The 26,959-nt window shown below is 42.3% G+C and overlaps 1 protein-coding gene across 5 annotated transcripts in view; it reads left to right on the top strand.

The window, feature by feature from the left end:
- Positions 1–5,635: 5,635 nt before the first annotated feature.
- Snx16 (sorting nexin 16) overlaps positions 5,636–26,959 on the top strand; it is a 32,462-nt gene continuing 11,138 nt past the window's right edge. The window contains exons 1-6 of one of the 5 annotated variants that reach the window (XM_076563811.1): positions 16,565–16,726; positions 17,618–17,734; positions 18,499–18,745; positions 18,833–18,972; positions 21,742–21,828; positions 22,746–22,894. In XM_076563811.1, coding sequence (XP_076419926.1) covers positions 18,598–18,745; positions 18,833–18,972; positions 21,742–21,828; positions 22,746–22,894 — 524 coding nt within the window. In that variant the 5' untranslated portion in view covers positions 16,565–16,726; positions 17,618–17,734; positions 18,499–18,597. Of the gene's footprint in view, positions 5,789–16,520; positions 16,727–17,617; positions 17,735–18,498; positions 18,973–21,741; positions 21,829–22,745; positions 22,895–26,959 lie in introns of those variants that run through there. The other 4 variants (XM_076563809.1, XM_042270792.2, XM_076563808.1 and 1 more) reach the window with 4 other exon arrangements.

Raw genomic sequence — 26,959 nt, 5'->3', positions numbered from 1 at the left:
TATTTTATATCCTAAATAATTAATAGAATCTCCTCTTTGTATTTTTTCAGGAGCAATTTGTAATCCCCAGCAAGGCAAAATTTTCTTTACTTCTTCAAACATTCTTTCTAAAGTATCTGCATTTGAGTCAGCTAGTAAAATATCATCCATATAATGATAAATTATAGATTTAGGAAATTTTTTACGTATCACTTCCAATGGCTGTTGTACAAAATATTGGCACAGAGTTGGGCTATTTAACATTCCCTGTGGGAGGACCCTCCATTGAAATCTTTTAACCGGTTGAGAATTATTATAAGTAGGCACTGTGAAAGCAAATCTTTCTTTGTCCTTTTCTTGTAAGGGTATTGAAAAGAAACAGTCTTTTAAATCAATAACTATGAGAGGCCATCCTTTTGGTAACAGAGTAGGCAAAGGAATTCCAGATTGTAGAGAGCCCATCGGCTGAATTACTTTGTTAATTGCTCTAAGGTCTGTTACCATTCTCCATTTACCAGATTTCTTTTTAATAACAAATACAGGAGAATTCCAAGGGCTGGTTGACTGTTCAATATGCTGAGCATTTAACTGTTCTTCTACCAGCTCTTCTAAAGCCTGGAGTTTCTCTGTTGTTAAAGGCCATTGCTGAACCCATACAGGCTTGTCTGTTAACCATTTTAAAGGTAGAGCTGTTGGTATTTTTGGAAGATTATCAGTTGTTGTGCCCTGTTCCTGTATAATATGGATGGCTGGTGACCACTCAAAATAATGCCTTCTAATATTTCTCTCAGAAACATGTGCTAGTTTATGATTTGTTTCTGAGATTGGAGGGATTTTAATCTGAGTATTCCATTGTTGCAACAAGTCTCGACCCCACAGGTTCATAGCTATGTTAGCGACATATGGTTTTAATTTTCCTCTCTGTCCTTCTGGACCTATACATTCCAGCCATCTTGCACTCTGTTTCACTCCAGATAATGTCCCAATTCCTAACAGTTGAACGTTTACCTCCTGAAGAGGCCAAGCTGGATGCCAAAATTCTGGTGCAATTATGGTAATGTCCGCACCTGTGTCTACCAGACCAGACAACAAAACACCATTTATTTTTATCGTTAATTTTGGTCTCTGTTCATTAATAGAAGTTTGCCAAAAAATTTTCTTTATGTTTTCTCCTGAATTTTCTATTCTCTCTTTTTCATCATCCTGACCAGCCTGATCCATTCCAATAGTCATTTGGTTATTTAATCGCTCAGAGCAGGGATTTCCTCTACAGCTGCAGGAAAGGTTTGAACTGGTTTTGCTATGGGGGCCTGCATGAGGCCCCTCCGGGAGTTTCCCGAAAACTGAGGCAAAGGATTACCCTGTCTGTCCTTTGTTGATCTACATTCGTTGGTCCAGTGTTTTCCCTTACCACACCTTCTGCATACTCCAGAAGGAAGGGGCATTCTGTTGCCATTGTTCCTTGAAGAAACATTGCTTCTAGGATTGACCTGTTTACAGTCCCTTTTAAAATGTCCTTGCTTTCCACACCCAAAACATCTAACACTCCTCAAACCTTTTGAAATTACTTCTCCTACCCACGTATCATGCTCATCAACCTCAACATTAATTGTTTCTCTAATCCAATCTTCCAAAGGTGCAGATCTTGCCCTTAACGGCCTGATTATTCTTTTGCATGCTGCATTCGCATTCTCAAATGCCAAAGCTTCAATTATTGCCTTACTAGCTTCTGATCCTGAGACCATTCTGTTTACTGCTGAAGCCAGTCTTTCTAAAAAATCTGTGAAAGATTCTTTAGGGCCTTGTATAACCTTTGTGAATGACTCATGTTTTTTTCCTGGTTCATCAACTCTGTCCCATGCATTCAAGGCTGCCATTCGACATAAAATTACGGTTTGAACATCATATAAACATTGTGTTTGTATTGAAGCATATTGGCCTTCTCCAATAAGCTGATCCTGACAAATTTGTATTCCTTTATCCCTCCATTGTGTTTCTACGTTTCTAGCTTCCTCCTTAAACCAAGTCAGAAATTGAATTCTCTGGCTGGGTTCCAGAACAGCTTGTGCAAGGTCCCGCCAGTCCTGTGGTATAATCCTATTATATGTTGACCAAGAGTTTAACATTTGCTTTACATATGGGGAATGCATGCCATAAGATACTATTGCCTCCTTAAACCTTTTAAAATCCATCAGTTCAATTGGAGCCCAGATATTTTGTGTAGCCATTTGATCAGGCATCTGCTGTACGGTTACAGGATAAATTAAGGATGATTGTGTGAAAACAGGCTTTCTTTCTGTAACCTTATGATCCAAACTTGAACCAACTTCACTGTTAAAATTAACAGGTTTTTCTAAAGCTGTTATCCTGGCACTTAAATCGACTATCTTTTTAAATAGTAAAATGAGAATAAGCATGGTGATTAACTGCATAATTCCCATAATACTAATCTTTTCATATAGTTGTTCCATTGTCAGACTGCCTAAAATTTCAAACAAAACCCAATTTTCTTCCAATGTACACAGGAAACCCATTTTTTTAAATGTGGAAAAAATTTGTCTTTTAAATAGTTTCCTTTATGACTTACCAAATCTGCGTAGAACAGTAGAAATCCGAGCGAATTTCAAAACAGCCACCTAGAGTCCTAGGTGTAAATCCAGAGAGAGAGAGAGAGAGAGAGAGAAGAGAGAGAGAGAGAGAGAGAGAGAGAGAGAGAGAGAGAGAGAGAGAAAGCAAGAGAGAAAGCAAAAGCGAAAGTGAAAGTGAAAGCGAAGGGGTAGCCGGCTAAAGCTTAAAGCCAGCCACTTGTTCCCTCTGAGCCGAGTCAAGGCTTGGCTTTACAGCCAGGGGCCCTGTTTAGCAGGGCAGGCCTGAGCTGTTTGTAGCACTGGCTTTAAGCAAGCAGCTCACAGTCCGGCCTGAGCCCAAGCAGACCTGGGCTGGGGCTAGGGAGCCGGCTGCTCCGGCTAGGGAGCCGGCCCCAAGCAGTTTTTAATGGATTCTTGTCACGTTGGGCGCCAGATGTAGATGTAACCAATCATATTATTAAAATAAGAAACACAGAGCCAAGGTAAAAGAGAAAAGCCGAGAGGTCAGAGCTCAGAGATAAAATCTTACCTCCTGCAGTGCTCCTAGCTTCCCCGAGAGAGGGAGGTACTTCCTTTGTCCCTGTTTAAATAATCTTTCTGTTCTGCCTTCTCATTGGTTGTAAACCCAACCACATGACTGCCTCATCACTGCCTGTAAGTACCGCCCTCCAGGTCTTAAAGGCGTATGTCTCCAATACTGGCTGTATCCCTGAACACACAGAAATCTACCTAGCTCTTCTAACCACCATGCTCTTACTATGGCTCTAATAGCTCTGACCCCAGGGCAACTTTATTTATTAACATAAAATTAAAATAACATTTCAGTACAAATAAAATATCACCACAGTAAATGATTCATCTGGGCCTGGAGTAAGGAGAAAGTAAAAGAAATTAGGGATGATGAGGCTAGAAAGGGAGGCAGGACCACATCGTCAAGTTCATGGGTGTAACATAAATAATAATGAATTTTGATAAGATAAATTATAACAGTAGATGTTCACTCTAGTAACAAAGGGGAAATGGGATGTACAGTGTCAAGAACTGAGTGTGGCTGGGCATGGTGGCACACGCCTTTAATCCCAGCACTTGGACGGCAAAGGCAGATGAATCTCTGAGAGTTCAAGGCCAGCCTGGTCTACAGAGAGAGTTCCAGGACAGCCAGAGCAGTTACATAGAGAAACTGTCTTGAAAACAAAACAAAACAAAACAAAAGAACAATAACAAAAATGAACTGCATGCGAGTGACTAAGGATTGTACTTACATTGAAATAGGAGAGAAGGCATCATGGAATATATTTAGTAAACAATTGACAGAGATTGCTCTTGACAAGAAGCAAGGAAAGGAAGAAGGGAAATTGACTGATGTAATATCAACTTTTGATTTGGGGTGACCTGGTAGATAGTAACATTATAGCTGAGAGAGAGAGAGAAAGAGAGAGAGAGAGAGAGAGAGAGAGAGGGAGGGAGGGAGGGAGGGAGGGAGGGAGGGAGGGAGGGAGGAGGAGGGGGGGAGGGACGGAGGGAGGGAGGGAGGGAGGGAGGGAGGGAGGGAAGGAAGGAAGGAAGGAAGGAAGGAAGGAAGGAAGGAAGGAAGGAAGGAAGGAAGGAAGGAAGGAAGGAAGGGATGTACACCTACAGGGAGAGGAAAGTAACGCTGAAGAATTGATGGCTTTAAAACATGAATGGTCATGCAAGTTGAACCTTCAGCCAGCCTTTGGACATAAGCTTGGGCCTGCCTTTTCCTTCTCCATAGAGCACAATGTTCTCTGAGAAAGAGAAGGCAGTGGGTGAGGCCAGCTTTACCATTTCTCTAGCTGGGCAGCTGTCTGCAGGCAGGAGTTCTTCATCACTAAGAGCATGATGCTGTCAGCACTTCTACCAGTAGGTGTGGGAGGGACACACCTGTCCTCTGCGTGCTCTAGACACCACCTCCCCTGACTTCCTATGTACAAATGAGCACAGTCTCAATGAAAATGCAGGAAAGGTATTGTTGAGGACAAATCTTCAAGGTTATCCCAAGCTCTAGACACTGCATATCTTTACCTGTTCCCTGAAGTATTGTCCAATCTTCAGCCCTTAACCTAGGATCCAACTAGTTTCCCCATGATTAATTGCCCTCATGAGGTCACTTTCCCTCCTTGGAGAAGATATTACTGATTGTGCTTCATCATCTGTGGTCTGTGCCCGCTCCTAACAGCTTTCATATTTCAGTTCAGGTATCCATCTACATAGCCATGAATGTGGTGGTTTGAAAGAAAATGGCCTCCTAAGTGAGTGGTACTATTTGGAGGTGTGGCCTTGTTGGAGTTGGTATGATCTTGTTGGAGGAAGTGTGTCACTGTGGAGGTCTCATATATGTGTAGCAAGAACTCTAATTGGTTTTAATAATAAAAACCCAGAATCAGATATTGGGGTAAATGCTGAAAGATCAGACAAGTAAAGAAGCAGCCAAAGTCACCACTTACCTCCACAACTCCTCAGACCAAAAAGGACCCAGTCTCCTGTCTCCATCCACCTTATATTCCTCTCTCCACCCCTGTCTCCTGTCTGTACAGACCTCCAGACCTCTATGGTGAACTAATGGCTAGCTCCACCCTCTAATCTTCAGGCAAGCTTTGTTTGTTAGAGCACAAACCAAATATCAACACATGTATGCTCAAGCCATGCCCAGTATTTCGTTTCATTTCCTGTTGCCATTGAATCAAGATGTAAGGACTCTCAGCTCCAGCACCACGTCTGCCTGTATGCCGCCTTGCTTCTCACCATGATGATAATGGACCAAACCTCTCAAATATAGACAAGCCACCCCAACCAAATGTTTTCCTTTATAAGAGTTGCTGTGGTCATAATGTCTCTTCACAGCAATACAAACCCTAAGACTCCATGCAATATGGGATAAAGTTGACTCAAAGTCTCTAAACATGGGAATGGATCCTGAGTGACATAAGAAGACAAAAGTATTCTGTTCTGACACAGTCACTAATGTATTATTGGGTATATGACAAACAGTTCAACCAGGATAAACAATAGGATTCTTAGCTGGAACACTCTGATAGAATTCCATTCTGATACCAGAATATACAGGGAAATGAAACACTGGAAGAGTCCCAGCAGCCATTCTACACCTACACAGCCAAGCAGACAAATGTCACAAATGGAACAGAACCATTAAGGCTTAAACTCACCCTTTCCTAAAACCTCTACTATGTCTGCATTTTCAGGTAATTGAGACCATAGATTTTATTTATATTTCAGCGATAATGTAATATTTGCCCAACACTGTGGTTCAGATTAGCATATGAAAAGATCTAAAAGAAGCACAGGTTAGGCATAGCTCAGGCTGAGTAGGTGGCCATCCTCAGCATAAAGGTGAAACGATGCTGCTTAAACTATTGGCTGCGGTGGGAAAGAAATAGCCTAAGGGACCCCTCCCTCCTCTCTCTTCAGGCCTCTTCTAACAGAATCGAGTGGGCTTGGTGATTAGGGCAGTCCTCTGAATTAGCACCCCTCAATACAAGGATTTCAGGGATACCATAGGCCAGGGAGATGGCTCAGGAGGTAAAGATACTTGCTGCCAAGCCTGGCAATCTGGATTTCATTTCCTAGAGCCACATGGTGGAAAGAGAAAAAATCAACTCCCACAGTTGTGCTTTGACCTCTACATGTTCATCAGGGAACAGCTGCACTCATTGTATAAACACACACATACACACACACACACACACACCAAATAAAGGAATGAACACACACACACACACACACACACACACACACACACACACACACCAAATAAAGGAATGAATACATAAATAAATATTCTTAAAAACAAATTTTAAAAAGGGATTTCAAGGAGTGTTACTGGCTTGAATGGCTTACATACCATACCCAAAAGACATACATGTGATGGTTAGTGTTAACTGTCAACATGACAGAATATAGACTATAGAATCACCTTTGGGCATGCCTATGGGGGGTGTCTTTTTTTTCTTTTCATTTTTCTTTATTAAGAAATTTTCTACTCTCACTCTACATATCACCCACTGATACCCCCTCCTCCCTCCTCCCACCCCCCAGCCCTCCCTCCCAAGGCACCCCACAACCCCACATCCCCCAAATCAAGGTCTCCCATGGGGAGTCAGCAGAGTCCAGCACACTGAGCCTAGGCAGGTCCAAGCCCCTTCCCACTGCACCAAGGCTGTGCAAGGTGTCACACCACAGGCACCAGGCTTCCAAAAGCCTGCCCATGTACCAGGGATGGATCCTGATCCCCCTGCCTGGGTGCCTGGAGGGTGTCTAGATTGACTGACTGAGGAAGACTTGCTCACTGTAGGTGGCACCTTTTCTCAGGCTGGGAAAAAGGAAGCTGAGAAGAGGCATTTGTCCCTTTCTGCTTGAGGAATGTAACCGGTTGCTTCAGGCTCCTGCTGCGTTGACATTCCCAGCGTGAGGGACTGTGCTCTGCAACTGTGAGCTAGAATAAACATTTCCTTTTTTAAGTCGCTTTTTAAAATATGTATTTGTATTTACAGTGTGTGTGTGTGTGTGTGTGTGTGTGTGTGTGTGTGTGTGTGTTATTTGAGTGCCACAGCATGGGTCTGGAAGCTCTTTCCTTCCACTGTGTCCATCCTGGGGATGGAATCCAGGCCTGCAGGCTTGTCAGCAAGTGCTTTAAGCCACTGAGCCATCTTCCTGGCCCTAGTTGCGTATCTTTATGTCTAGATCTATGCCTATAACCATTTCTATAGCCAGAGTTATACCAATATCTATATGTACCTCCACATACATGCCTCTATACAATCTATAGTTATCTCTATCTGCTTATGTCTATAAAGAGTATGCACATGCAGATGCATAGATAATACTTCTATTAGGTTTATTGTAATGACAGAGTCATTCATTAATACATTAGTGTTCAATAAATATTTGTTGAATGACTGTAAAGAAATCCCTGTAACGTTTTAAGCTCTGGGAAAGGCTAGGTGTTATGTCTTGTACTTATTGTTGTAAAGCTAATATCAACAGAAAATCCAGCATTAAACTTGCTTATCACGAGGGAATGCATTTTCTCAGTTATTTCAATTTCAGCAGCAGAGTAGAATTGAGGCTCAATGATGTCGCCCGAAGGCTTTGTCCTGCTTCCCTCTGTCATCCTGGTACTGGCTTCACTTCAGACTGACTCTCGGAGACTATCAGAATCTGTGTTTCCTCATTTATGTGCCCTCAGGGGGCCATAAGTCTCTCCTCTTGGTCTTTCTCTTGGCTTGTTTCTTCACATCACTAGAAGGCAAGCACCGTCCAATTTACAAAAGAAAAATGATATTGTAGTAAAGATACTAACTAGCTCATATAAATTCTAGAAAATTGGGACAATATAGCCCAGGAGCAACCCTTAGGGCAAACCTCAAAACTCCTGAGCATCGTCCCTGTATCCCAGACACCTATGAAGCAGGCATCCTCAATGGCTCATCTACTCAGAAGTGCTCATAAGGCCTGAGAAGGGAAGGGCCTTTGGGATGTTCAGCCACGGGCTCAGACCTCCCGTGAGTCATAGGGCAGCAGTGCCTTAGACACAAAGAGACTCAGAGAGTGGGCATCCAGGAAGGCCCACTCTACGCCTGCTCAAGACCCTTTCCACATGAGCCCCCCACGTGGCACGTAGCTCCCTGGAAAACAAAACTGAAAGGGTTGACTCACCACTCTGCAATGCTTGAGGACTCCAGCTGAAGAGAAGGAAGCCACTTCATTATAATTATCAGCTGTGCCCACTGCTCCACAGATCTCCCTCACGGGGGCGGGGGGGGGGGCGGGTCTGCTAGCACCGCTGGCAGAGCTCCAGCTTGCAGCCATATGGGGTTGAAGTCAAGAGACGCGGCACATCTAATTCCTGTCAGGGCGAAGGCCGCTGTAGAGCTGTCAAGGCGAGCGTGACTCGGCCAGCAGCAAGCACAGTGACAGCAGCCCATCTAGCAACAGTGGCAGGCAGCAATAACCAGAACAGGTTCCCTGGAGCACTGAACGGCACCCCCAGGGATGCTGCAAATACGCCAGGAAGGGAAAATTTATGTGGTGAGGATTCCTTGAGAAGCAAGCGAAGATTTAGAAGCAGCAGGTATTAATGTTTTTTAAAAAAGCAAAAAAACATGTCGCGGGGGCATGCAGACCACATTTGTGATTAGAGAAACACCTGTCACCTTTCCTGGACACTTGAAGGAAAACAGAGGTTTTGCTAATTAGCTTGTTTCCTTTCTTCTCTGAGGACGCACTGAGACTGCTTGCCTGAAGGTGTGACCTCCAGATTTTTGCAAGACTGTTTTCTTATAAACTTGAAATCTCAGCAATCCAGGCCATTTTTCCCCCAGAAAAGTTGGCAGTACAACAGAGAACTGTTTCACTTCCTCTGCTACTTTTACTATATTACTCTGTTTTATTATCTTCAAAGAATATAAGTCTAGCTAAATTCTCAAAACTCATTTCGTATACTTATTGACTACCCCTGCACACATAGTCACAAGAATGTGACTTCCATGAGCACAAGGACCTTGCATATCTTGTTAGTGGATTCTCAAGGCTTAGAGCAATAACCACTGCATATGGCCACCACTCGACCAATATAGTTAGATAAAAATGAAGACATGGCTCCTCACAGAGCTTGAAACATTTTATATGCTCAGATGAAAATTCAGGCAGGGTGACAGCACACAGGTGATTAAGGCAGAAGGATATGGAGTCTGAGGCTAGCTGGGCTACATAGTGAGACCTCATCTCTCTCTCTCTCTCTCTCTCTCTCTCTCTCTCTCTCTCTCTCTCTCTCTCTCGCTCTCTCTCTCTCTGTCTCTCAAACACACACACACACACACACACACACACACACACACACACACACACACATACACATCAAATATCGAGTCTTCAAGCCTTTATTTGAATTGTGGCCATTTGATGTCAGATTTGAAGGAATTTCTACATAATCGCCTTTGTCTAGTCCTGCTTGGGGTAGTTCTCTATCTAACTAAACTCTAATTCAGAAACACTTTTCATCTGGTAAGCCACTTCCACATCTTCTAATTTTCCTGGTTCATTCAGTCTTTCAACAAGGAAAATAAAAAAGTACCATTAGACACATGCCAGAGAATAAGTCAAGATAAAAGCAAAAGGCCGAGGAGAGAGCAGGCCCAGGGTAATGGTGGTCTGTAGGGACAAGAATTTTAGGGGCCATAGCTAAGATGGTAAATTAGGACAGAACTAGTTAATGGTTCGTGAGAAAGAAAGAGAGGCGAAATCAGTTTTTCCTAGATATTATGTAAATTATACGATTATACAACTCCTGTAACTATGTTAATTTTCAACCAATGTCTGGCCAGTGTACTGTATGAAAGTCCGGTTCCATCCCTAACTCCTGCGGTGATTCGTAACTGCATAGTAATGTGGGAATCTGAGAATGCAGGATGGAGGCGGAACTAGGTGAAATACCAACATACCAACAGGCTCACCTTTCAGAATAGCATTCCCATCAACACACACACACACACACACACACACACACACACACACACACACACGATCTGTAAAGTACCATCTACAGTAACAATGGTGTCTAAGAAATTATTGTGAGAATTAGGGAAATTAATGCAATGTGTTCACTACTTCTATTGAGGCAAGCAGTTCCTAATACATACAAATCTCCACATAGTATACTTTAAGTTTATACAGAGAGAGAGAGAGAGAGAGAGACAGAGAGAGAGAGAGAGAGAGCACTAACTAGACATCAATAGGAGAAAAAAGACAGAGAAAACACAATTAATGTACATGAAACATGAAGCCAATACAGCGGTTCTCTGTAGAGGTTCCCAACATCCATTCATTCAACGTATGTCTAAGTACGTTATTACTGCTGCTGTTCACACCTTTTAAAAGTCACTGCCTGGATGCTCCGGAAACAGCAGTGGGAGCTACTGTTCCTTTTGTCGGCATTAAGCCCTTCGAAGGCACGATCATTTCAACTCTCACAATAACCATGGAGGACCAGTACTGCACCACAGTACATGTGCAAAAGTGAAGAAGACCCTGACAAGACTCCCTGGAAGACGTCCAGCTCCTCTAGGAAACAAGCAACAATGCCAGTGTTGACAGACTGGAGCCGCTCCTTCCAAGTCTTAGCTTTTTACCCGACAGGATTTTTTAATCCCCCTTTGGAAGAGTGCTTTACAAACGGAGATGTTGAAAATGCTGACACTGTGAGGCACTTAGAGATTTCATTATTTAGTCATATGCCAGGAGCATTTCTCAAAGCAGCTTGAGACCGTAAAAGGGAAATACACTCTGACTCACTGGTCTGGTTAAGTTCAGAAGTTTGGCTTCTTGGTTTTCAATTTATTTTTGCTCTCCAAAGGCTTCTCATGGACCTCAGCGCTGCTAACTGGACTATGGCGCTTGTTCTGCGATCCAGTTCTGACTCCAAGCAACATACACTGGAAGTGTGAGGTCTGAAGTAGACCTTCCCAGTCCCCTGGCCAGTCCAGTGGCTTACAATTAATTACCCTCCGTAATTAGCAGTATTCATTCTCCTCAACCACAGTTGCTCTGATTTTGTTCTTATAGCTTCCACATGTTTCTTCAAAACAAAATTCCACTGAGAAGGTGTGGCTGTTAGAATCACTAACCAGAAGAATAAAAAATGAAAATTTCATCACTTATTTACATTCATTCATTTGTTCAACTTAGCCCTACAGAACTTGGCCAGAGGTTCTGTCAACCAGTGGAGAAGAAAACCCACCTTTCTTGCCCTCAAGGTGCCCTCTGGGTCTGGTCCAAGAGGCTGACACAGAGATAACCTCATCTGATGGAGATGGGTGTAAAGCCACACAGGGGTTGTCAAAAGGAATGTGGGCGCTGTTGTAAAGAGTTTGACTCAGCCCCTTAACTGGGATGCAGGACACAGGAAGATCAGAGGCAAAAGCATCAGCAAATCATATAAGAGAAAACCTGAGCACTCAGAGTGTCCAATAATTGGTTCAGCTGGCCTTTGAGGTTCATTTCCTATGACAGGTTTCCAGTAAGTAGCTGATTAATTGATCAGCTGACTGACTGTTCTGGGGGTAAAATAAACTTCATGATAGAGCTCATCGGTCTCTGAACAGTATGTAGATTTTGTTTTGCAAATTATAACTAGGAAGTACAAATGTCTAAAATGATCTCGTGAAAATGTGAATGTGTAAAAAGGGCTAGGTATTAAAAAAATGTAATTGTGGGGACTATTCCTTATGTGGTGTTAAGGCTCTGTGGGCAGATAGATATCTAATACATAATCCAGGCCCCAAGGCTGAACAAGTAAGCACTTATGATATAATATGATGTCAGCCTCCATTCACGAACCAAGAACAATAGGGTAACAGAGGGTGGCTTCCTGAATTCTATCTAGGGTGAGCAGGAAGGCATTACTGATAAGGTCACATTTGAGACAGTCTAAAGGACAATCAGAAACTCATCTCTGTCTGGTGACACCCTACAAACACCTTTCATTTCTATCAGGCTGTCCCTAACCTTCCCTCAACACCCCACACTTGGTGCTGTGTCTTCTCTCAAGCCTTTCACTGTGTGTAGAGAGACCACCTTCCCTGTTTTAACAATTCCTGCTAGCCCCTCAAGGCCCAATGCAGACATTGTCATACACAAGATCCATGGAAATCTCCCGAACAACAGCTGTAGCAGCAGCTAACCATCAGAAAGTCCTAGGGAAGGACAGAGTGTAGATGCCCTGGGAGAAGGAGGAAGTCTGATTGGCTGTCTGAGCTCAAGAAAATGGCCAGGATCCTTCTTCGTAAAACAAAGTCTTTTCCTCATGGAGAGCATTCATGCTCCCAGGTCTAAGACTATGAATCTGATTTTTGAGGAAAAATTTGTATCACTTTGATATGTCCCCAGTAGGATGTCCACACAGCATGAAAAATAACTGATAACAGCAGCTATCTCTGTACCAGTCTGAGTATCAGATGACTGTCACTGTGAATGGAAGACTTTGGAGAGGTCACAGATTCGTGGGGATAGATTCAGGTGTCACAGTCGCCACGCTGCTGCTTTGTTGACCTTCTGGCTCTCCAGATATAGATCACCTGTGGTTCTTTCTCTAGACTCAATGTCTCGACAGTGAAGAAAGAGAGCAAGTGGAATGTAGATCCTAAATAGCAAGAAGACAGGAATGCCACCTATGGAGAACAAGCATGAACCAGGGAACTCATTTTTTAAAACTTAATGCGGTTATTGCATGGGTTTTTTTATATTATAAATTACTGAGGAATTGTTTTCCTACACTATAAACATCAGCTCGCTATATAGAGGCATCAGAGGAATGGACTAATAATGTTCCATTATGAATGACCTCACTTTATTTAAAATCATATATTTATATTACTGTCTGTATATGTTTGTAAGTGGTGTGCATGATTGCAAGTGTGTTCACACGTGTGTGCACATGAAGATGCTTGTACATAAGTATGCAGATCAGGCATGTATTATCCTTCATCCTTGATTTCCTTTTACTGTCACCGAACCTAGAATTAATCTAGTTGAGGTAGCCTAAATCCAGGGATCCCCCATGTCCACCTCCCAAGAACTGGGATGAGATACAGACACACACAGACACACAGACACACACACACACACACACACACACACACTCACACACACATGTGCATGCATGCATGCACACTCCTGGTTATTTTATGTGTATACTGGGGATCTGAACTCTGGTCCTCACACTTGTCCAGCAAGGTCTTTTATCCATTGTGCCACCTCTTCAGCCCAACTCAAATGTTTGTAAGACTTTTCTCGGCATCTGCTATTCATTTTCAGTTTGTCTGACTTACTTGCACTTTGAGTTTTACACTAAAGAACTAACTTTGACCAGATTTAGGTAAAAAGCTAATATGTTGGGGAAACTCATTGGGCTATTTCATAGAGTTCAAGGAAAAGTCAAGACGGGGGAAGGAACTGATCGATTTTAGAGAAATTGGCAGTGAAACTGAGAGACGTCTCACCACAGATACTCCTTTCACATTAGTTCCTGTGACATCAACCTTATGGCTTTCCTCAACTCCATGTCCATTTTAGTTCTCAGGAAAGAGCTCCTGTTGGACACAAGTTAGATCAAATATTCTACTTGAAAAAAAAACCTTTTAATAAAAATATGCATTAACGGGAATATATAGCCACTGGTGTGGTGGTATTGTGTTCCTCAAAATATTGTGTACCTTAATAAACTTATCTGGGGTCAGAGAACAGAAAAGCCACTAGTTAGGCAGTGATAGCACACACCTTTAATCCTAGCATTCCAGAGATAGAAATCCCTCTGGATCTCTGTGAGTTCAAGGCCACATTGGAAAAAGCCAAGCATGGTGACACACGCCTTTAATCCCAGAAAGCCAGCCTTTAATCCCATAGAGTGGTGGTAGAAAGCAGAAAGATATATAAGGCGTGAGGACCAGAAACTAGAAGCATTTGGCCTGGTTAATCATTCAGGCTTTTAAGCAGCAGTTCAGCTGAGAGCCATTGGGATGAGGACACAGAAGCTTCCAGTCTGAGGAAACAGGACCAGCTGAGGAATTGACAAGGTGAGATAGCTGTGGCTTGTTCTGTCTCTCTGATCTACCAGCATTGACCCCAATAACTGGCCTCAGGTTTGATTTTATTAATAAGAACTTTTAAGATTCCTGCTACACACTGGAGAAGCCAAATGTACAGAAAATAGAGCAATTTCTTAGAAGGGGGAAACATGCTTAACTAATAAGCCACTTGGAAAAATACCTTCCCATTTCAAACACCTCTTTTCTGATGTAGTTTTTACCTCTTATTCCTTCACACCCCACTACCACCTCAGGCTGATGAGAGCCAAATACCTTATGTAACAATATCCTGGGTGAGCTCAAGTGCCATTCTCTCTCTCTCTCTCTCTCTCTCTCTCTCTCTCTCTCTCTCTCTCTCTCTCTCTCTCTCTCTCACACACACACACACACACACACACACACACACACACACACACACTATATGTATATATATAGTCAGAATATAGTCAGATAGTCTTATCTTGACTACACATGATGTTCTTCCTTGGTTACTAAAGCCATTTAGCTATTTCTTGAAAGTAAAATCTAGACATTTATCAATACCAGAAAATATGGTGTGTGTGTGTGTGTGTGTGTGTGTGTGTGTGTGTGTGTGTGTGTGTGTGTGTGTTCTGTTATACTCCATTCAATAATCTGTAAAAAAAAAAAATACTCTTGGTCAAGTCCAACCACCTTGCCAAGAACATCTTTCTTCACATTATGGCACCTGCACACTCTTATTTCTTGAAAGTTTTGATTTCTTTGGCCCTTGTAACCCTGTTCATATTGAGAAAGCTATTCTTTGTTTTGCTTTTTTTTCTTCTCCTTATTCAGTGACATTACTTGCAGACAAAACTGCCAATTTCATCCTGAAAACTACCTTCCTGTTTTCAAAGAATTCTATTTCATTCATATTTAAAGAGTAGTATTTCTCCAATAAAAAAACTACAATTATGTCAGAATTACCACTATCAATTTGCCCCTTCATGGTGTTAGGTTTCAACCCTGGGACAAATGGCTGAAGTGTCTGTTGTAATGCCTATTCTTGGTTGTCAACCTGACTATATTTTGAATGAACTATAATCCAGAAATGGAGGGCACACTTGTGATCTGGATCTTGAGGCAGGAAGACAACATGCCTTTGATCTGGATCTTGAGGCTGGATGACACACTCTATTGATCCAGACCTTTAATCTGGGTCATACCTTCTGTCAGAAGCCTATATAAGGACAATGGAAGAGGGAACAGTGTGTTCTTCACCTACTTGCCCTCACCTCCATCAGCACATCCATTCCTTCTTGGAGATCCCAACAGACCAGCTGAGACACCCAGCCACGTGGGACTGAGTAGCTACTAGATTCTTGGACTTTCCATTCATAACAAGCCATTGTTGGACTGCAGCCTGTAAATCATTCTAATAAATTCATATATATATATATATATATATATATATATATATATATATAGAGAGAGAGAGAGAGAGAGAGAGAGAGAGAGAGAGAGAATTTTCATTCAATAAGTTCTGTGACTGTAGAGAACCCTGACTACTACACCTGTTTAACACATTAAATCGAACCTGCTGCACCTGGTTCCCCTCTGTGCCCTCTCCCTTCCCCAGACTGGCCTCTCCCGGGTGTCCCTGTGTCTGTCTCTACCTATGCTCTCCCACATATTTACAGTAAACCCTCCCCTCCACTATACCTAGGAGCGGTCATGTTTCCTTTCCTTTTCCTTTTTATTTCTTTCTTTCTTTTTTCATTCATTCATTTGTTATTGCTCCAAAGCCCTAGAAATCATGAAATGATCTTTAAATCAGATTGCACAACTCTACTGGCCCTGTAAACGTTGGTATATAACCATCAAATAATAGTGTTACTGAAACATTATAGGTTTTCAAATGAGCAGACCTAAGCAGCCCAATATTGTTATCACTTGGGATAAATTACTAAGAAATTTAGAAATCTTTGCCAGAGAAAGTCCTAAATTGCATGGGACGAATACACAATAAAATAGTGTTCTACCTGCCTATTTTTCAAATCAGTTTTCATCCATCAAAGAGCTGCTAATTATGGAAAATGACTAATAACCTTTTAGAGACCCCCCAGACCAGTGTTAACTACAAGTCCCATGATGCAAAGCTCGAGCCTGAACCTAGGTTACCCACAGTGCCTCCTGGGAATTGAAGTCTTTTTTTTGTCACCCACTTGGCAAACTAGATATCGTAGCCCCACTTCTCAGAAAGGCACTTTTAATCATAAAGTCTGTGGAAAACCATCGATCCTCTGCGAGGAAATTAGATTTGTTCTGGCTACTGCGGAGACGGGGACCAACACCTCGCGGGCGAGCCTCCGGGGGCGGCGGCGCGGTGTGACGTCACTTCCTGGAGCGGCTCCCCTCCCTCCGGTTCGCGGGAACCGGGCTGGGTGTCCGAGCCGAGGCGCCGAGCGGCTGCTGTCGGGCTGAAGGTCACGTGCGTCGCCCCGGGTCCCGGGAAGGAGGGCGACCCGCCGCAGTCGCAGAGGAGCCGCCTCCCGGCGCCGGGACGCGCGGGGCCGCTCCGAGGTAGGGCGCGGGGGACACCTGCCGCCGCGACGGCTGGCGGGAGGGCGCGGGGCGGCTGCAGGGGTCCCCGCCGCACCCCCTGGCCGCCCCTGACCTTCGGCCGCCCCGGAGGGCTGGGGGCGGCGGAGCGGGGTCCGAGGGGGCGCGGCCCGCGCCGACCACACCGCCCCCGCCGGGTCCCCCCGGGGCCTGCGTTCCGCCGCCACCTCGCTGTCACCCACCTCACCTGTCCGAGGGAGACAGGTAGCGCTGGAGCATCCTCCCGGGGACACCCGGCAGGCGCCCCCGGAGAACGCGACACGCCCTCCGCACGCCCGGCAGCTCCCGGGTGGAACTCCCCGGGCGGGGGGCACGCTTAGGCCGCCTTCCGCAGCCCCGGGCCTCAGGTGGCAGATGCCAAAGGCCAGCTCGCTGGCGCTGAGAAGTCATGCTCGGTTATTCTTTCTTTTTTGGGGGGATGGGGCTGGGGGTGCGTCTGAAAGAACGCAAGAGGTGAATCAGCAGCTCCGGGTCCTTGAATATTCGACTCCAAGGAAGGTTCACTGGCCACGTGAGGTTAAAAAAATCCTGTTTCAGCATCTCCCCAAGGGCAGTAGAGTTATGCAAATGCACTTGGGCGCGTAGATCCCCTGTCCTGCCATTTCTAGTGGTTGGCACCTAAAATTTTAGTTTATTCCTTAATGATGGAATGGTAGATCATTACGTCTTTACAGTACAAAATTATTCTGACACAACCATCTTTTGGACCCTAGATTATGGAGAATTAATAATCTACAAACTAAGACAAAATTTAATCATTTAATTTTGACTGATTTTCATCAAGATTCATTCACTGGGTCAAGTTTACTTTTGATGTATTTGATGCTAAGTTTTATAAAATGTTCCTTTCAGGACACTTGTTGCTGGGTTGGTGGTGCAGGTGTGTATCCCTGCGACCGGAGACTGAAGCAAGAAGATAAAAGTTCAAGCCTATCTGGGCTACTTAGCAAGTTCACAGGCAGCAGCTTGGTAAGTTAGTGAGACCCCATCTAAAAATTAAAAACATCCTTTTTTTAAGAAGAGAGGGGTAGAGTACCTGCCTTAGTGTTCCCAAGGCTCTGACAAGATAAAAGAGCACGCCTTAATACATACCACCTAAGTTTCTGGTTGACTATGATTTATTTAAGTCCTTGGTCTATAAAAAGGCAATGTGAATGATTTTTCCTTTCTGTTCCTATACTCAACCTATAGTACTATCAGGATGACAGAACTTCTTTTTCTTCCTCTTTGGGGGGAGGGCGGGGTGTGTTTGGTATGTATGTTAGGATTGAATCCATTTGAAATGAACGTTGCAGAAATAAAGGAATTAAAGTAGGGAAAAAAAAAGAATGCTGTGTATTATGAGTATTAAAAGAAATGTAAGCCGGGCGGTGGTGGCACACGCCTTTAATCCCAGCACTCGTGAGGCAGAGCCAGGCGATCTCTGTGAGTTCAAGGCCAGCCTGGGCTACCAAGTGAGCTCCAGGAAAGGCGCAAAGCTACGCAGAGAAACCCTGTCTCGAAAAACCAAAAAAAAAAAAAAAGAAAGAAAGAAAGAAAAGAAATGTAGAATAAGTTTGCTCTCTTCACCTTGCAAACAAGAGTCCACGGAGATAATTTAGATGAAAGGAAGGTATTAGAAGTATGTCTTCATAAACTAGTTGAGTGTCACAAATTCAAAAGGACATTTTGTTTCTTTTGGATTATATTCTAGGTAGAAGACTAACCCTTGAATGTTTCCTTCTCATTTTTAGATAGTGAGTTCCTAAGAAGAAAATAATGAACTGCATATTGGTTGTTCTTTAAGTGTTTGGAGTCCAGAGTACACAGGTTTGTTGCCAAGGCCGAAGAAGATGGCAACCCCTTATGTCCCAGTTCCTATGCCAATAGGAAACTCTGCTTCCAGTTTTACAACCAACAGAAATCAAAGGAGTTCTTCTTTTGGTAGTGTCTCGACCAGCTCAAACTCTTCCAAAGGCCAGTTAGAAGACTCAAATACGGGTAATTTTAAGCAGACGAATGTTCAGGATCGGATGGACAGTACATCATCAGTCTGTGGTAGTCCTCTCATTAGGACTAAATTTACAGGTACAGATTCATCCATTGAATATTCTGCTAGACCAAGAGACACTGAAGAGCAGCATCCTGACACAGTGAACTGGGAAGATAGACCTTCTACACCTACGATTCTGGGCTATGAAGTTATGGAAGAGCGAGCCAAATTTACTGTAAGTATTGGCTTCTGCTGCACACCAGTAACAAGTAAAAGACCTGTGTGCTTAAGTGCGTCCTGATTAAGGCAAGCCTGTACTTCAAATTCTTGACCATAAAATTCTGTGGCTATTACCCAGTGAGTTCCATGCTTTTGCAAACTCTTATTTTACCACCAGACATACCTCTGTAATTAGCACATAGATAGAAAAAGAACATCATAGAACACCCCATGCTCCCCGACAGTCAGTACCCACTTACCCAAGATTTTTCTGCTAGCCCCGGTTAATTTTGCCCCTTTTTATACATGACATAAATGTGGTTGTTGAGCACATACTCTTTGGGATCCAGTTTTGTTTTAGCATTATGCTTGTAAGAGTCACCCTTAATCTTGCCTAAGATTTAGGCAGGCTTTTTGGGTAGCTCGTTTTTATTGCTGGTAATGCTTGTTTTTTCAGGTTCTTTCAGACACTACTGCTATGTTCATTTAGTACTGATCACTTGGGAAACACATGTACACGTTTCCATTTGCAGTCTCTTGGGGAGTGAAGTTGCTAGTTCAGAGCCCAGTCTTGGAAGTGAGCTGTGCTCTGTAGGGGTCATGCCCTTGCAGTGTGGGATTTCCACTCATTCCACAATTTCCTAATGTGTCACCTTTTTCCTACCTTCTTAATTCATGTATTCTGGTTTATATAAAATGGGAGTTTTCTTAATAACTAATTACATTAAAACATTCAAAACCTAGCCAGGAAGTGGTGGCGCATGCCTTTAATCCCAGCACTTGGGAGGAAGAGGCAAGTAGATCTCGAAGTTCAAGACCAGCCTGGTTTACAGAACAAGTTCCAGGACATCCAGGCCTACACCAAGAAACCCTGTCTCAAAAAAACAAAAACGAACATTCAAAACCTTTTTGGCTATTTGAATATTCTCTTACACATCTCCATTTTGCAGTTCTCTGCATTCTAGACACAGTCCTTTTTCAGATATGTATGCGTGTGGTAACTGTTTTCACCTTTCCTTAGTGCATGCGATAAACATAGCCTTAACATGGCCCAGTTTGTTATGCTCTTTTATTACTAGTACTTTTTTCCCTCTTGCCTCTTCTTTTAAGATGGGGTCTTGCTGTGTAACCTGGGCTGTTCTCAGACGTTCCGTTCTGCTGCCTCTGCTTCCCACATGCTAGGACTGGGCATGTCTACCACACTTGGCTCCGGCTAGCACTTCTTTTATAATCTTTGCCTCCTCTAATGTTGTAAAGGTGTTGTCTATGTTTTTGTCCAACAGTTTTTTGTTCGATCTTTCACATTTATATCAGCAGACCATCCAGGAGTGATTCTTATGTCCATATTATGATGAAAGGCCAAGCCATTTGTATTTTTCTACAAAATCTCTTAATCAGGCTTTTATTTAAAAGCACTCTTCATTTCCGATGTTGCCTATGACACAGTTCATAAAGGTGAATCTCCTATGCTTCATTTTTCTGTCTTTTACCAGTTCCACAACCCTAATTAGTACAGTGTTCAATAGGCCTTGATCCCCAGTAGTTTCAGCACTCCAGCTCTGTCATTTCTCAGGATGGCCCTTGCTGTTCTCTGCCCTGTGCACTGGGTTTGTTAGATCTACAAGTCACTGGAGAGACCCTTCACCTTCACAGTACTGTCTTCAGCTATCTGAGGAACCCATTGGTTAAGTCTTTAATTCCTCCTAATAATGTCTTGTAGTGGCTGGCGGAGGTCTTGTGATCATATTTGTCTGGTATAACTGTTCAATACTCTTTGAAGGGATCTATAGTTACTTGTTTTCTATTTATTAACTACTGTTTACAAAATCTGTTCAGTTTTAATATTTTGGGGTTTTGTTTTGTTTTGTTTGTTTGTTTTTTAGTGTTTTGAGACATAGAGATATGTAGCCGTGTCTGTCCCTGGAAATCACTGTGTAGACCAGGCTGGCCTTGCACTCATACTGATCTGTCCAGCCTCTGCCTCCCAAGTGTTGAGATTATAGGCAGGGGCCACCACAACTCGCCTAGTTTACATACTTTAATATTGTGTGTTTATGTATATTGGCCTGTATGTGTTTAACACTAACCCTGCTAAAGTCACATTAGATTGAAGGGTTTGTTTTTGGATTTTCTTGCAATAAAGTTTTTATGTTTACTCTGTTTCACGCTGTTAACTTCTGCCTGGAGGAGAGGACCTCCAAGGAAAACTGTTGGCATTAGTTTGAAGAAACAGTCTAGGATAGGATGCAGGTATCATACTACTGGGATAAGATGCAAATGTGTGAAACCATCATTTAGAACGTTTCACCCATTATAACCTGATGGCTGTTTCTTTATATTGACCTACCCATCTTAAGAAAGAATGTGTACTCATTAAGAGTCTGCTAGGGTGTGAGTGTTTTTGTCTGCCTAGAGCCACAGGTTGAAGCCTAACCTCCACGTTGAAGCTACTAAGAGATAGGACCGAGCTGGTGAGACAGCTCAGTGAGACGGCCTTAGCTCATTCCTAGGACTCTCATGGTAGGAGACAGCAGTTCCTGGATGTTGCTCTCTCATGTCCACACATGTACTTTGGCATTTTATCTTGGTCATATTTTTTTTAATTATTTTGGTGTCTCCATCTCCATATATTTGATTATCTAAATGATTTCATATTTCTTGCATAAAAATTGCTTGATATATCAAGTTTTCTAGAAATGTTTGACCTCTTTCTTTGTCTTCCCTCTCTTTCTTCCCCTCCCCTCTCTCAATATCGCTTCCCCTGTATCAATCCCTTTCTCTCTAGGTATATAAAATATTAGTAAAGAAAACACCAGAAGAAAGCTGGGTAGTTTTCAGAAGGTACACCGACTTCTCTAGACTTAATGACAAAGTAAGTAGTCAATAAATCCCAAGCTGCCCCTCAGTTGGGAGTTATCAGTCTGTTCCCTGTCTTTGTGGGGTCATAAGAAAATCAGACTTCATTTCACTATAATAATCTTTAGTGTCATCTACATGGTTAGCTGCATATTTATGAAAAATTGTTCTAATATAAATATGAAATGCTTAATATTTCATATATAATTATATAACCTCAGTTTGAGGAAAATCTACTTAACATCACTTAGAATTAAAGGAAAGTTAGCAGAAATATGTAATGTTAGTATTAGTTCTATTGCTGCCTACACTGTTAAAACTCTTCCTAATAGTGGCTTGGGATGGGGTGTAGGTGCTTTTTAGGGCCAGACAAGCTCTTATCTGGCGTCTCTAGGGAAGAATCAGCTTCCAGGCTCATTCAGGTTTTGGTCAGAGTTTAGTTTCTCGATGTTGTAGGGACAAGGCCCTTGTCTGATTACTGCCTGTGAGCCGCAGATCATTCTTAGGGCATGGATCCATCCTTTTATGTGATTCCTCCATCTTTAAAGCTACAGCCCAACTTTTTTTTTCCCCCAGTGGCTGGTCCTAGGTTAAATAGGTAATACATCAGAGAAGATATGCAAATAGCCAATTGTATAGTATTTAACAGTATTTATGAAGTCAGAAATGCAGATTACAGCCGCAGTAAATCCTACTCCTTTCCCCAGGATGACTAACAAGAGAAAGTGGAAAATACCATGTGCAGGCACTGGTGTGGAGCAACTGGAGTGTCTGCGTGCACGGCTCTGGAGGCATCAAGACACAATGAGAAAAAGGCTTAGTTGGTTTAGTTATCTTAATGTTTGGTGAATAATTTCACATAGTCAGTGGTATAGAACAGTACTCAATTCATGTAATTGAGTTTAACTTTTTTTTTCTCTCTCTCTTTTTCAGTTAAAAGAGATGTTTCCAGGCTTTCGATTAGCACTTCCTCCTAAACGCTGGTTTAAAGATAATTACAATGCGGACTTTTTAGAAGATCGACAATTAGGATTACAAGCATTTCTCCAAAACTTAGTAGCTCACAAGGACATTGCTAACTGGTAGGTAACAAATTGAAATAAGAGATTATAAAATTATTTCAAAACCCAATTTAAACTGAAGAATAAATTTAGGACCAACTTCATATCAGAACGTAATGGAGGGTGGGAATTGAATTAGTTCTCCCAAATAAGTCTCTGCATGGAATTTTCTTGCTTTCTTTCAATTGAGGATTTTATTTAGCATTTTGTTTGTATTAAAGCTTTAAACGTGAAGGGAAATTTTCAGTCCTCAAACTATCCAGCATGTTAGCAATCATTTAGCCAAAATAGCTCACATAATATTCAACTTTTGGTTAATGTAACAATAATTTTAAGGCTAGTATTTTTATGTTTCTCCAAAGTAATAAAAAATTAGGAAATTAGATTAATTCGTATAGTAAAGTAAAATTTCTGGAAACATTGAACAATGTATGAAAAGGATCAAGTTTTTTTGCATTTGAATATAAGAAAATCTCTTAATGAATTATTGTACTTGAAGGATTTATATTATTAGAAAAATTACAACTGTTTTGAAAAACTACAGAGAGCATTTCAGTGAACATAGCATATGGTACATGTCTGAGCTGTTTGCACTTTTTCAAATAATGGTGAAAAGTAACCAAGCACCCCTCTATCTCTTTTTCTTTCTCTCACTCCATCTTTGCATGTCGCCTTCAGCCCTGCATGAGCCCTGCATGCTCTACCTGAGCATCTCTCTGCTCCTTGGTGTGTGCCGCCTCAGCTTAAGAACCGTCTTCAGACAGTTTTCCCCCAACTTCAGCATCAGTATCTGCCCAGACCTGCAGCTCTTTCGCACATCCCCACTGCTCTAGTCCCTTATGTTTTAGGACCACTCAAACTCGTCTGCTTTTCCTGTGGCTCGGCCCTCTCCATCCTAGTACAAGCAGCTCCCTGCCATAATTACTGTAGTTTCCTGCTCGTCTTCCTCTCCTCATCCCCTCTTCCTTCTGTAGCTCACTATAGCCTGATGGTTTTGTGGTGCACCTTGATGAGATCATTCTGGTCCCAGCCTACTCAACATTTTCAGCCATGGGTTTGTTACTTCTCCATTCATCCATTCTCTGTACATCAGCTGTGTCCATCTCCTCTTTATCTAACATTACCATGCTTCTTGGTCTTCAAGTATATTGCTTCCTAGAAAGACAATATTTCAAACTACGCCACTGTAACTCCTACACATCCCAAAAATTTCGACACAAACTTCACTTCATTGGCTTTCTTGACTAGCCCTTTGCCTCTCCACTACGGAAAACAAGGTCTCTCCTTCCTCAGAGTATTTGTAGGAGGAGCCCTTCGATGGTTTGAAAGTCGTCTCCTAGTGCTTTAAAACACCTGTGGTTGTAATGACCTTCTCTACTTCTGGGTAGGATGATACTCACTTTGTACCAGTCTTAAGAATTGAGAAGATAACACTTTAGTCATTACCAGTATAATTTAATTTCATGACATCTCAGTTTAAAAAGGCTGGTTGGTACTTGACTTTCATCACATATGGTTTGCACAATATTTTTGTGATTATTTGGTTTTGTTTCTTTCACCAGATTGTAAGATTTAGTTATGTGGTTATTTCATTTACTGTGCAATGTCCGTGCTTAGCACAACGCTGACTCAGTCAGTTCTGAGTATCCCTTGAATAAATGAATGGTAAACCTGTTAGTGTTCTGTTAGAAAAGAGAAGTTTGTACGTATGAGACAGAATATTTGTGTGTGTGCATATACAAATATATTTACATTTCTCAAAATCCAAAAGAAGAAAGATTATCATTAATGCCAGGACAGAAAAAGCAGTAACAAGAACTAGTAAGAACTAGAATCATAGAAAAGGCCTTTGAAATTTACCTTACACTGTACCATAAAGGAACACTGTAATGAGGAAATCTATACATGCTTTCTCCTGCCCCATATTCAGTAAGCCTGATGTCTTTGTACTGAAAATATGCTAAAGTATACTCTATGGACCACTTTAAGTAACTTTGTTAACAATTTCAATTTTAAGTAGCAAAATGTAGCTTATTCAGATGCATCGTTTTTAAAATTACCAGTACTAGATTTCAATCATTAGAAGTTGGGCATTGCAGCCAAGTATGGTACAGAAGCCTGGACTACCTGCCCTGGGAAGGTAAAGGCCAGAAGACTGTGAATTTGAGGCCAGCCTGGGCTATCTACAAAGGTCATCTCAAAAAACAAAATACATGAAATAAAATAGATCAAATCTACTTATCAGGAAAAAGAAAAAGAAGAAAGATGTAGGTCAGTAAAGAACATATGCCTTGTTCTTGCATCATCTCTCCGCCTTTCAGGACTGTTTCTTCCATAAACAGAAGTGCCTGCTTCTCAGCCTGTCAGGCTCAGTTCCTTGCAGCCGTTCTGCTGTCGATGGTGCTATTCCTGTGGTGCTCCGTGTATGGGATGTACATGGTCTCCTCCATCCCAAGTCACACAGTAGATAGAGGGAAAAGGAATTCACTGTTCAAAGACTTCCTTGTGTTTGACAATATAGGCAAGAAGATTCTTTCACTTTTTATGCTGAAAGGAGAACAGAGGACATTCCTCCCAAGGGAAAAAGGAACAGACAAAACTTCTACACGTCTTCATGAAACCCTACTTGCAGATCTCTACAGAGAACTCTATGAGGGTTTGCCAGAGACTTCCAGCACACAGGAAATGAGGCATGGGGGTCTCAATTTCCAGACCAGCCTGCCCTACACAAGAGATACTGTATATTTGTCTGATTTTGGGGTGCTGGAGTGTTGGCTCGGGGGGTTACAGCACTGACTACTTTTCCAAAGGACCCAGTTTCAAATTCCAGCACCCACATGGCAGCTCACAACCATGTGTAATTCCAGCCCCAAAAGGATCTGACCCCTCTTCTCTTCCCCAGGAGCACCGTGTGCGTGCGTGTAGAGCAAACACACACAGGCACACTCCCATACACAGCAAAACGTCAAAAAACTAAAATTGAGTGGTCTTTATATGTGTCAGTAATTGCTCACGTGTTAAGTCAGTCTTCACTTTCCCTTCTGGTGGATTATGTGCATTCTCTGATAGCCAGTGCGCCTGCCACACAGCTGTCCTCATCACACAGCTGGTGGCAGCGTTTAGGACTGTTAGAATTGCTCCAGCTGTGACAAGGCTAGAGTGGAGGAAAGATGAAAGGAAATTAAAAATCCTAGTTTAAAGTACTGAGGATATTGTTTTCAGGTCTAGTTATAAAGCACGAAGGAAAAACAAATTGAAAGTAAACACTATTTCCATGATAGCAGGACTTATTAGAAATTTTACCCATTCAACACATTTTTATTTAGAGCTTCTTGTATGAAAGTATGGCCACACAAAGATGAAATAGGTGCTGGTCCTATATTAAGTCTACGTGAGAAAATGTGCCCCAGAAGTGATAATGGAATGAAATATATCTTTTCGCCGAGGAAATGTCAGAACTTATGACTGGATGGCATTTGAGCCAGTCTCTAAAGAATTAATGATATTTGGACCATGTTTGAGAAAGTGAAGAAGGATTTGCCAGATGAAAGAGAATTTTGTAATCAAACTGCAGAAGTAAAGCCTACAGGTCATATGCTGGGAACAGCGTACTGTTTGGTTTGTCAAAGTGAAGTACAGTTATTTGCACAGTCTCATAGTCAAACACAGCTGTTTTATGCTGTCTCCTACACTGACATCATTTCACCATCACACCCTAACAGTGTTTAACTCTTCTCTGTTTTCACAAGTATTTCACGTCCCATTTCCAATGATTCACTGATATCTAGCTGTAGGTACTTCGTAGAAAGAGTGAGTAAGTGGGGTTATAATTCCTACACCAGAAGACTGGTAGTCCTGTTCTACTCTGTGCTGTTAGACCAGAACTTGATAGTCATGCATGCAAGTGGAGTGTGTTCAGAGGGAAGTGTCCTTCAAAGAAGCATTTGACTTAACCAAGACATAAGACAAAAAATTTTCAGATAGAAAGGGACACACATGCATTTATACTCAGAAGACACATTTAATGTCCTTCTCTACCACTTGTACTTCATGACATTATAATGGTCGTTTTTCTGTCTAGACTTT

The sequence above is a fragment of the Peromyscus maniculatus genome, chromosome 2 (assembly GCF_049852395.1).
Source record: "Peromyscus maniculatus bairdii isolate BWxNUB_F1_BW_parent chromosome 2, HU_Pman_BW_mat_3.1, whole genome shotgun sequence".
Classification (NCBI taxonomy): Eukaryota; Metazoa; Chordata; class Mammalia; order Rodentia; family Cricetidae; genus Peromyscus; species Peromyscus maniculatus.
The sequence above is the reverse complement of the archived record's forward strand: the minus strand, read 5'-3'. Positions and strand labels throughout refer to the sequence as shown.